Below are 12,605 nucleotides of genomic sequence, written 5' to 3' on the forward strand. Positions count from 1 at the left end.
TTCCAGCTCATCCGTAATCAGCTGCCACAACTGCGAAGGGCATTCCGCTCCTGCGACTTCTGCCTCTGGTGCCAGTGCCTGAAAACGCTCCCACTGGAAACGAGACAAAGCATCCGCTATAGAATTTTGCACACCTGGCACATGTACCGCCGAAATCCATGCATTCAACTCCAAACACCGGAGTACCAGTTCCCTGACCAGCTTAATAACCGGAGGAGACGAGGCCGACAAGCTGTTAATCACCGCCACCACACCCATATTATCGCAGTGGAACCTGACTCTCCGATTCAAGAAGAATTCACCCCAAATTGATACTGCAACTATGATTGGGAATAATTCCAACAGAGCAAGATTCTTTGTAAGACCCCTCTCCTTCTACGAATCAGGCCATTTACCAATGCTCCACTTTCCCTTACAAAAGGCCCCATAGCCAGCACCGCTTGCAGCGTCCGTGTAAATCTCGCAATCAAAGCTGTTCAAAAACTCCTGCTGAATCAATGACCTGCCGTTGTAATTGACCAAAAAACGCTTCCACACCAACAAATCCTCTCTGTGCTCTCTATTCAAACGAATAAAATGATGCGATGCCCGCACACCTGCTGTTGCCCTTGACAGCCTGCGACAAAATATTCTGCCCATAGGCATAATCCTACACGCAAAGTTCAATCTCCCCAACAGCGACTGCAGCTCCTCCAACGTCACCTTGCGCAATTTACCGATTCGCTCAACCTCTTGCCTGAGCAATGACAATTTATCCTCGGGCAATAGACATTCCATTTTTTTTGTATCAATCAGAATTCCCAAAAAACTCAATACAGTACAAGGACCTTCAGTTTTCTCTTTCGCCAAAGGAACACCAAAACGTTGTGCAACCCACACCATGGCTGCTAAGAAATTACCACAAACCAACGAATCTGGAGGACCAATGAACAAAGTCATCCAGGTAATGAATAACAGACTGGACGCCTGCAACATCCCTAACCACCCACTCCAGAAAAGTACTGAAAGTCTCAAACAACGAACATGAAATTGAGCAACCCATAGGCAAACACCTATCTAGATAATAACCTTTATTCCAAAAACATCCCAATAACAGAATGCTAGCCGGGTGAACTGGAAGTAACCTAAAAGCTGATTCAATGTCGGTTTTTGTTAACAATGACCCAGGCCTGTACCTGCGCACCCATGATTTTTTATGAACTCATTGGCAAGCCATAATAAATCATTGTGATTATAAGTGATACATGTCTACAGCTCATAATTCTGATATGAAGACATCAGCTGTAAACTGTAAAATTATGAAAAATGCAATCAAAATGATCTGTATATGTTTCTTTAGCTTAAAAAAAAAAATCATGGGCGCCTTAAAAAATTTTTTTGACAGTGCAAAAAAGTGTCCTATTTTTACTGACTGTCCTGAAATTTCTGAATGGTTGCCAGCCATGTGCACAAGCTTTATGTTATGAACTCTGGCGCTCCAGCCTTAGCCGCTCCCAAGACTGAGATCTCATAGAATTTCCTTCTAAAGGTCGGGAAAACCACTGCGCCCGGAAGCTCCATTTAAGTGAATATGGCTGTGACATAATTGACATTGCTGCTGCCCCTTTATTGTCCAATCCCACTGTCTTTATCTTTATTGTCCAAGCGAATGTCCTATAAATCAGTGTTTATAAGGTGTTCAGTTTTATAGCTTTTATTTTCAGCATGAGTTTTATCACAAAACATAAAAGAGAAAATCAGCGTCTGGAGTAACTAATACTTCAATCTATAAAAACCTGGTGAAATTTGTTATAGGGAAGACTCCATTTCTATATTTGTCTGTGCAACACAGAAAACAAGTTAATCCTGTTTCTTATGTTTGGCACATTTCATGCAAATAATGAGCTCTGCCAGCAGTTGGCAGAATAAATAGAGGTGAACTCCATGCATGGCAGAATTATCACATGATTTCTTCCAAACTTTTCATCAGGATTAAAGGAACTTTGTTAATTTGTTTCCATGCAGTAAGAGACACCCCACACTGTGGGTTTAGTAATTACACTGGGAGACATTACCCAAAATTATAGTTTCCAAATACAATCCTCTCCAGAAGCATACAGATTTTTATAATTCTACTACTAGTCTGTACTCTTTACTAGTTGAGGGGGCACATGCTCTGTACCTAGCTCTGTACCCCGTTTTACCTTTCCCATCGTCTTTGTTTGATGCCAGAAATCGTACAATTGTTTTTGCTTGGTTTAGTAGAACCAAAAAAGGTAAATGGCTGTGTCTTGTAGCTGTAATATGGACATTAAAATGTGTGAAAAAACCCCGAAACAGTTGGCTTAGTATCTTTGATAGGGGAGGGCAATTGGTTCTTGTGCCCCAGATGATGAGTGTCAGGGTAACCACTTTTTTTGCCCAGGGTAGAATTACAGAATGTTAGAGTTGGAGGGGACCTCCAGGGTCATCGTGTCCAACCCCCCACTCAATGCAGGACTCACTAAACCATCTCAGACAGATGTCTGTCCAGCCTCTGTTTGAAGACTTCCATTGAAGGAGAACTCACCACCTCTCGTGGCCGCCTGTTCTACTCATTGATCACCCTCACTGTCAAAAAGTTGTTTCTAATATCTAATCTGTATCTTCTCTCCTCAATGTTGACCCTACTTAGAGAAGAACTCACAGAGTTCCTTATTCCATTAGCAATATTATGTAATGTAACATGGATGCTTTTAAATATCTACTGATCACCATCTTCTCTGGTTCCCAGCTCGGTTTTGATCCTCAAGTCATCTGAACCACGTAACCACAATTCAAGCTAGCCGGTTTGCCCAGTGTCTTCTTTGTGGACTAGAGGCAGTTTTCTCAATGTAACTGTATGAAAATCTTGATGTGAGTCACATAGGTGTAAGTTGGAAAAGGAACTACTTGACCACATAGAAGAAGTTTGAGATCTCTAACTTGAATTGCAGTCACAAGTATAAAGGGGTTGTCCGGCCTTAGGGTACAAGTCTACAGTCACTCTATGCGGTTGCTCCAGTGCCGGCTTGTGACTGTAAGTATGTGATTTCCATACATGCAGTCACTTGCCAACTAGACGTACGCAGCCTTGCTCAATGCATGTGTACTGAGCGAGGCCGGACATGTCTAGTCTAAATGTGGCCAGGAGTATGCAAATCAAAATCCTGCTGCCAACACTGGAGAATTCTCACAGCGCACTGTGCGCGATGTGAGGATTCACAAGTCTGCAGTCACATAGCGTAACTACAAACTTGTACCCCAAAGCCGGACAACACCTTTAAGAAGATGATGAGAAAGGGAGAAGAAGGTGATCACTAAATATTTTTACACACGCACACTTCATTACATATTGCTAACTAATTAAAGAATAAAAACATTTTTTTATGCGAGTTCTCCTTTAATGACTACAAACTGTTCATTGCTACCTTTGCTTTTACCTCCCTTTTTTCTGTATACAATGAAAGATTTTTGAGATGAGCACTCAAAATGGTCTTTCAGGTTATGGTCTTCTAGTGAAAGGTGAAATAAAAAATTTGGAAATCCAATCCATTCTTCATCCAGAAAAATAAACTGACAATTTTTGCAATTTTTCATCCATAATCTCATCCACAGACCATATGCCATCCTTGTGTCCTTTTTTTACATCCATCTGCTATCCAGATGTCTATTTTCTATATCTGTGTGGCATCACTTTTTTTACAAGAACAGTTGTAATAATTGTTAATCTTAATAATTGTAATAGATCCTTGAAAAATGCATGACAATACAGATGGTAACCCGAATGTATTTGTCAGTGTGCTGTCCGTATGCTACCCGTTTTGCATACAGACGGCACACGAACCGATTATAGCCTCATCTGAATGAGCCCTAAGGAGGTGCTTTTCTTGAGGAGGTGCTTTTCTTGAGGAGGTGCTTTTCTTGAGGAGGTGTTCTTTTGGAGAGGATTTATTCTATGTTATCTAGGGATTAAGCTGAACCAGAGCTAGTAAACTGTGAGAAAAATTGTCAAGAAGGTCGATAAAACAGAATTATAATAATAATAAAAATAATAAAAAATGATGGTGACATGGGCAAACTTGTAGGGGTGTTGAAGGTTCCTTGTACCTGCATTAAATCTACTCCTCTTTGAGTTAAAAAAAAAAAGAATTTGTCGTTTCACTACTAGGGGCGCTTTAATTTATTAAAGTTTAAGTGAAGTTGTAGTTTACTTCTAGTAGTAGGTGGTGTACTTCTAGTAGAAACGGCTGCAGACAATAAAATGAGCTGAACCCACCAAATTCAGTGCGATTGTACATCCATCTAATGTGTATAAGGGCCACCAGACTCTGTCCTGACAGGCAGTTTCACTGAGAAAAAGATTGGATATATTGCACTACAAATACCCAATCCTTTCCTATTCCCTCTGCTGGAAGTGTCTAACAGTGACTTACTCCACTCACCCATTGAAAACACATGCATGCTCAGTGTGGGGTAATCGGGACACATAGCTGTCAATCGAATGGGTGTTCTGTTGATGTCTAAGATGTTTGGACACCTTTAGGTCATGTTCACACAGAGTTTTTTGAAGTGTTCAAAAATCATGAGTTTTTCAACTCTAAATTGCTTCAGGTAATGCTACTTTTTTGCAGAGTTTTTTTTAGGGGTTTTTCTTTTCCTGAAGGATTTCCAGAATAGATTTTGAAGAGTCTTGGATGAGATTTATTTTCCTGACGAATTCTTGCATCTTTTTCATTTGACCGTGCTTAGTTTGGAAAGGTTTTCTTCAGGATCTGCTTCAAAAAAGGCATATTTCAAAACTTATTTAGGAACAAAAAGCTCCAAAAACTCCTAAGAACAGCAGAGTGGATTTCCTATAGAGAAGAATAGAAAGTGTAGCCTTAGCGTTCTCAGTGACACAATCTTATTTTGTCATGGCATCTTTTTACTGATGATTTTTCACCTCTTTTCCTACTTGAAACCAAATTTTAGTCTACACAGTTTCACATAGTTCAAGCAATTTATATGACTTTTGTGTTTTTCTATCCTAGGATTATGTCTACAGCAATGATATAGTATGAAATGAAGACAGACCTCCTGTTTACCGCATAATAAAAGTAAGGTGGAGAGATGAGGCGCTTAACTAGAGAAGGAGAAAGTGTAATGAGACTTGGCCCACCAGCATCAACACAATCCTTTGGAATGAAGCCGTACCAGATATCAGAAGAAGAGGAAGGAGATGAAGAAAGCATGGAGGGGTGTGAGCAGCCCCGGTACATCCCTATCCGGAGGCATTCCCGTTTTTATACATCGATGAGAGCACGGAAGATTAGAAGAGACAGAGGGGGTGGCAGAGACTCCATGGAAATACAGACACAGAATTCTGGTGGGTGAAAACTTGAACAAATTCTGATCATTGATGAATGATTGAGTGGCTTGGAATCAGGTGTAGTGGTATATTAATAAGGGATGTAAAGATTAGAATTGTACCTAGATTGGTTTGCCCTACCAGAATAGCGGAGAATCATCCAGTAGGCCCTGGTTCTGGTCCATGTGCCATTTCTGGCACCATTTTATTGAATACCAGAAAATCAGCCATGAAATGAAACTGTACACACGCCGCCCAGACCAATGACTGTGGCGGGAGCGCAAAATTTCAAACAGGAGGTAAGTCATTGAAGAATCCGTGACCTGTCATTGAAACCCAGGAGGCAGGCAGAGGGGCCGGAGCAGGAGGAAATACCCTACCCACAATCTCGCCCTTGTGCACTGAAATATTGTTAGACAAAAACATCAAATCCTTATTAAACAAGAATCACAGATCGGATTGATTCAGCAAAGGTATCAATCTAATCAGTATAACAGCACCATTAGGGCCATGCCTTTACTATCTATTTCTACATCCTGCTGACAGATTCTGTTTAATGAAAGTGGATGGCTGGTTTACCACATCAGTAATTCATAGCGAAACTTCAACAGTAAATAGCACCAAATAGTGTGGATTTAAATATGAATTTTGCTGCAGTTATACTCCAGACTTCACACTTTGCATGACAAAGGGTATAGGCGAGTCATGCGTGTTCACCCCCCCATCTAAACATACTCTTCCCCTTAATAAACACTCAACACCAGGGTGGATTTTAATGGCCACAGCAGTCTTTATTATAACAATACAACAAGTATAACAATTTAGGCGAGTTCCACAGGGCCGTGTGGACCCACCGCTCCTGGTCCGGACACCTCTGCTGGGATCATTGTTGAAGGAGAGGCCGGCGACTCCCCCCGCTGTAGGCCCCGCCGCTGTGCAGTATTCCTCCTAGGCCGGGAACGGCGGGAGGCAGCAGGCCGAGCCACCACCCTACCTTAAGGTTCCTGAGAGGTGCTCCTTATGCGGCGCCAGACCCGGGGGGTTACCTCTGGGCTTAGGCGCGCCGGAGGCCTTGTCCTCCACGGCCGGCGGATCTCAGGAGGGGACTGAGATTGTCCACCTCCAACCCCCTGGAGCAGGCTCTGGACGGAGGCCTGCAGCCAATCTTCTCCCATTAGTCCAGCAGCACTCCTCAGCTGGTGTAGGGCGGCCTCAACGGACTCCATCCTGGGGATAATGGCACTCGGGTAAGAAATGTGAGATTCCTCTTCTCCTTCAGGGTGTGCCCAAGATGGCTGCTCACTTCCAGGATAATCCCTTATGTACCCCTTCCCTGTTATACCTCTGCCTATTGTCCTTCCTAACCCAATGGTAAGCCCGATAGCCTCTCCTACTAAATTAACCCTATCCGTAACCCTCAACCCCAATTATACACTATACTTCCCGCCCTAACCCTGTCATGTCGGCCTCCCTTCTATGGCAGGGCCCAGTATGGCCTCACTTTATGAAGGGTTTATATTGTTCAGAATCAAATCTATTAGGAATGTAAGTTACATGTGGAATTGTATTTTCTGCAAATTTACATTAATTTGCAAATCTGTGAGTGAGTTTTGGTAAAATGCCATCCTCTTTCCTGGAGCTGTAACGTGCTACATTATTAAGCCTTCACTTTGGTTCTAGCAACATAATGTAGCAAGCTGTATTTTTTTCCAAAATATTTAAACATTGAACATTCTATTGTGTTCATGCGCTTTATAAATAATTGGCTGTCCAAAATTAGGAAAACATTGCTGCTTTTTTCCAAAAACAGGTTGTGTGCATTATTGCAGCTCAGTCCCATTCACTTCAATGGAGCTGAGATGCAACATACCAGGCACAACCATTTTGAGTGACAGTACACAATCAATTAGTTCAAAACCACATGGAAGCTCATAAGCGTACGCTGGCACCAAATATCAAGCTATCACAGATCACTAAATCCTCCAAACAGTGCAGGGTGTGATAGACAAAATTCTATAGGCTTTAGTAAAGACAGGCTAATCGCATACCACAATCTTCAAGGGACCGAGGTTCTCATTTTTCTCCCAGTCCTGACTGGAATGTGTGAGTAGTCTGACTTTACTAAAGCCTGTGAAATGTTAACTATGACATCCTGCACTGTTTGCACATAGAGGACAGACATAGGTTCAGCCGCACAGAGGCGCAAGAGGTAATGGGGCCCAATTCTACCTCTCAAGGTGAAAATGTGCTTTATGATGGGCTATTGGACTGCCCATATATTGTTCTTGAGCAGGAACATATACTGTACATGCTTGGCCGAGCCTGTATGTGTATGAGGGGACTTGGAAGAGATAGTCATTGAATGAGCGTTAGACAGACAGCTACCTGAGGGCTCCTTTAGAGACATTATCAGATTTTGAAATTCAGAGTCTGCAATGATAAAAGAAAAATAAATGTAACCTGCAAGGATTCCAGTCCAATGAGAAAATGAATATCAGATATAAAGTATCCATAGCAAAACCCTCAGACAACATTACAATGTTATCAACAATCATTAACCTTCCCACACCACGACATCAATCTCAACCGTGAAAAATATGCTGTTAAAGGTTCTGACAAGGAGTCAAATTCCCATGATGGTGTCCTCCCTGGACCTAATCGTGGTGCATATGAACAAAGAAAAACACAGTCCATCACTGGGTCTCAGATGTCATCTTTTTAACCCTGGCAGGAGGGACTAAAAATGATGCTGGTACATAAGGCTTTGTTAGGCTATGCACGCACAATGCGGATTTGAAGCAGAAATTTCCTGAGCGTTTTTGCCTCTCCCTGGCAGAAAAAACGCAAGCTGATTTACATGTTTTTTACGCGTTTTTGATGCATTTTTGCATGCATTTTTTTAAGTGTTTTCTGAAGCGTTTTTGTACATCAGTGAATGCTTTTTGGAGCTAAATAAAGTTATTTAGTGGGACATTGCTTAAACCCTTGGATTACCATAGAACTGGGGATAGTATATTGGTTCATTTAAGTGATTAAAGATTGGGTCTGTTGTATTTCAAATAAAGTGTTTACACTGTGTCTGTGTGTTTATGAAACTCTTTTTACTTTAAGTTTGGTCATGAAAAGGTCTGATTGACACCTTGTCATCACCAAACAAAAGAGCTGGGTGTCAGCTAGTCCCATTCGCTCAGTCTTCATTAGCATTTCTTTTCATGTAATTTTTGCGGTTGCTGTGAGCTGTTATTTTTAGCCTGGGAAGGTGCCATTGGGCAAACATTTTCCCCCCGGCCATAATTAACATCTCACAGCTATTTCATTAGCCGCTACGTCCCTCCGATCAGCACTCAGCAGCGCTTTGGACATAACGTATTTTTGTTGCGCCCACAATTCCGTGTTCTAATACCGCACTTTTATTGTCGGTACATGTGAATCCACTGCATATAATGACACTTCAATCAGTCAAAATCTGCAGCGGAGACTAGCGTGTCCGCTACAGAAATTGACATGCTGCGAGTGAGTTTGGGTACGTGGCGACGATCAGGAGCCGCTGCAGGTTTGACGCTGCGTGTTTACACAGCGTCAAACCCGCAGTGTCCAGATGTTACAGCATAGTGGATGGGATCTCTAGAAATCGCATGTCCACTATGTGTGCATCAAAAGCTGCGAATCACCCGTGGACACTGACATGCGGCGCGTCTTTCAGGACCGCAGCAAGTCAAATTCTCTTGCAGAGTAGCTAGGCTCCGCAACAGACATTTGAGCACTAGAAAGTATTGAATGCGATAAATCCGCATGGTTCAGTGAACACATGTGGATTTACCTGCATTCAATAAAATGCAACGTTTTGGACACAGCAAAAAATGTGCGTCCAAAGCACTGCTACGTCTGGATCGGGGGCACAGAGCCTAAAATAAAAAAAAAAATGGCATGGGCTCCCGCGTCATTTTTATAACCAACAGAGGGAAAGCCGACCGCTGGGGGCTGATATTAGTAGCCAGGGAAGGGGCCATTAGCCAAAAATGTTCTCTGACTATTAAGCCCACAGCTGTTTGTTTAGCCTTTACTGGCTAAATTACAGGGGGACCCCAGAAAACAATTGACGTGGGGTCCCCCTATAAAATCTAAAAGGCTAAACTAGACAGCTGCAGGCTGATATTAATAGGCAGGGAAGGAGCCATGTATACTCCGTGACTATTAATATCACCCCTTAGCAGTCCCAGAAATGGCGCATCCATAAGATGCGCCAAATCTGGCGCTTAGCCTTGCTCTTCCCACTGCCCTGTAGCGGAGGCAAGTGGGGTAATGGGATTGGGGTTCACGTCAGCCTTGTATTGGCGGCTGACGTGAAGCCCATGTTAGTAATAGAGGGCACCTATAAGACGCCCCTATTACTAACCGCGTGGTAAATAGTCGCCGCCTTATAAAAAAAAACAAGCACAGCCTGAATAAAGTATTGTAATGAAATAAAAAACACACAACTTTTCTTTTTTTTTTATTGTACGCCTCTGCGAAGCCCTCGATCTCCTGAAAAAAAAAGTAAAATAACAAACAACCATATTCCTCACCTGTCCACCATCAACGACGCAGTCCACGTACTGCCAATGAGTGTCCCACGACAATCTGGGTCACTTCTACAGCTGTGACATCAGCAATCACTGCTGCAGGAGGTCACTGGGGTTGATCAGCTGAAGATCATTCGCAAGCATGTTCCCAGGGTCAGGTGAGCATCAGCTGATCGATCATGAGACCGATCAGCTGATTGCCAGCGTTGGCAATCAGCTAATGGTTATGTGACTGTAGCACCCTGAGGATTCGGCTGCTACAGGGGTATTGCACCTCGACCCAGAGGTGTGGTATTCCACTCCCGGGTAAGGATGGAGTGTGGAACTGAGCTTAGTAGGCTGCATGCACTACATACATCCCATTTCCGGGGGACAGAACTACGGTACTCCCACCAAGTAAATGTGCAGGTACGACAGCGTCTGTCCCTGGCTGGAGTGGGAGGGGGGTGGAACATCCCAGTAGTGTAGGGGCAGATAGGGGGAGTAGTCTGGGTAAAGCTAGGAGCTCATTGGGTGCTGGTCACCTGGGCTCACACATAGAGGGAGTATATAAGGTGGGCACCATCTTAGATCAGGGTTCAGTTCAGGCAGGAGGAGAAGAGCAGAGGAGCTCAGCCAGGAGGGCTGACAGGGAGCTGTGGCTCCGGCTGGGCCCAGCTCCAGAACAGAGCCTGCTGAGAGAGAGAGAGAGAGAGGAGTAAGAAGGACCCAGAGAGGAAACAAGAAGAGAACCCCAAGATCCCAGAATAAGGACAGAAGGGTGAAGGGTTGGCGGACATGGGTACCGGATCCCAAGCTGGCAGAGACCAAAACAAACCTTAGCCAGGAACCGGAGGTCGTGGTCAGGATCTGCCACGACCCTCACCAAATCCACTAGAAAGGCAAACCAAGTATAGGGTCAGGGAGCCCAGAGGAGGCTTGACCACCAAGAGACCCGAGGGAGCCGGCCAAAAGTGGATCCCTGGTGGGAACGGCCAGTGGAAGGGAGAGTCAGAAAGGAGCTCAGGACCACGCTCCGGAATTGCCTGGGGGTTGGCCGTGTCCAGGACCTGGTGGACGCAGCACGGCTCGGGTGGTCACTCAAGGCCAGAGTGACCAAAAGGACACCAGTAAGTAAAAACCCTGAACTGCATCTCCCGACTCTGAGTCTTCTTACTGCACCGTCACAACCCCCACCATCTACACCTGCTGCCCTGAGGCCATACCCCTCCCGTTGGGGGTTATACCATCACTGCTGCACATATACCACCGGCCTCAGCGGACTGCTCTGCAGCGGCGGCTTCAAAGCCGCACTCAACGGGTGGCGTAGTCGACACATCAAATTAACATCTACTGCCATAGACTGCCACTTAGTTTGACACCCTGGGCACGGACCGGGTCACCGCCACAAGGACTACTACCCCCATACAGATCCGGCTCCGGGTATCCCTTGAACATGGCCCAGGGGGCGCGTCAACCTTTTGGCGTAGTCGGCAGGATCACGTGCCCGCAACCACCGGGTACTGCGTGCCTGAAGAAAAGTTCATATTTACCGTAAAAAGCAGTCTCCCGCCAATTCCGGAGGGTCCCCGCCATCGGACGCCATCTCGGATCGGTTCCCGCCGTTTGCCCGCCATCTGCAGTCTTTTCCCGCCATCCACAGAGTTTCCCGCCATTGGGAAGCGGTTCCCGCCATCTGAGAAGATTTCCCGCCTTGGCAGAGCGGACGCCATTATGGGCGTGCCAGAGGGTGGCAAGAGGCCACCTCCCATCGTGGGCCAGGTCCAAGGATGGCGCCAAAAGCGGAAACCGCCCCCACCAGCAGAGACTGTGATGCTTGAGATGTCCATCAGCGTGAGGGGACTGCCCCTGGAACTGACAATCACCAAGTTGCCCCAGGACCGCCCTCAATGGGGGCGGAGAGAGAACAAAAGAGAGAAGATGGGAGCAGCTTGGAGGAGTCTGGAGGAGTCGTACCCGGAGATGGAGGGGGAGGCAGGCAGCACCGACCCAGCGGTCAGGAGCCTGTTGCAAGCGACAACCCCAGAAGGCCTGGTGGAGATCCTGGCGCAGCTCCCCAGAGATCGGGAGCATGCACGGACCGCACTGGAGGGCTTGGCTCAGAGGATGGCCCGAGTGCAGCGAGACGTACTGGCCACATGGAGCAGAGAGATGGCCCTGCAGGCAGGAACCCGCCAACGGAGCACGCCATCCGAGACGAGGAGTCAGACCGCCTCTGAGGATGGCGCAGGAGGAATCAAGGCCGGAGACGACGCCGAGGAAGGAGCTAAAGAAACGGAGGCAGGTAAAGGGGACGTCACTACCCCGAGCCGAGAAGCCGTGAGCCTGCCCCAGCTCCCCGTCGCAGAGCCCGAAATTTCCCCTGCCGTGCCCGTCGTTGCACCGTCACCGCTCCCGACTAGGCCTCAAACAGAAGCCGCGGCCACGCCCCCTGTGACGTCACGCGCCTCAACCCTGAGCGCGGCCAAGCGGGAGACGCCACCGGCCTGGTCGCAAGGCCGAGTACCCCCGGGCGCCGCAGTACCAACAGCGCCCTCTACCTCTGCCGAGCCACCGGCCTGGTCGCTGGGCCAAGTAACCCCGGGCACCGCCGTTTTCACGGTGCCCTTTACATTCAGGGTGCCCCAAGCCTGGTCACAAGGCCTGGTAAACCCGGGCGCCGCTACCACCACCGCGCCCTCAACGTCCACAGCGCC

General features: G+C 46.2%; 1 protein-coding gene across 4 annotated transcripts in view; it reads left to right on the plus strand.

Moving 5' to 3' along the window:
* NGEF (neuronal guanine nucleotide exchange factor) overlaps positions 1 to 12,605 on the plus strand; it is a 235,068-nt gene that overhangs the window by 49,201 nt on the left and 173,262 nt on the right. For all 4 annotated transcript variants that reach the window (XM_073674494.1, XM_073674493.1, XM_073674495.1 and 1 more), the window contains one exon: positions 5,031 to 5,365. In XM_073674494.1, the coding sequence (XP_073530595.1) occupies positions 5,110 to 5,365 (256 nt within the window). In that variant the 5' untranslated portion in view covers positions 5,031 to 5,109. The remainder of the gene's footprint in view (positions 1 to 5,030; positions 5,366 to 12,605) is intronic.

The sequence above is a fragment of the Phyllobates terribilis genome, unplaced genomic scaffold (assembly GCF_046119375.1).
Source record: "Phyllobates terribilis strain yellow unplaced genomic scaffold, ASM4611937v1 Scaffold_3__8_contigs__length_932513732, whole genome shotgun sequence".
NCBI classification, from domain to species: Eukaryota; Metazoa; Chordata; class Amphibia; order Anura; family Dendrobatidae; genus Phyllobates; species Phyllobates terribilis.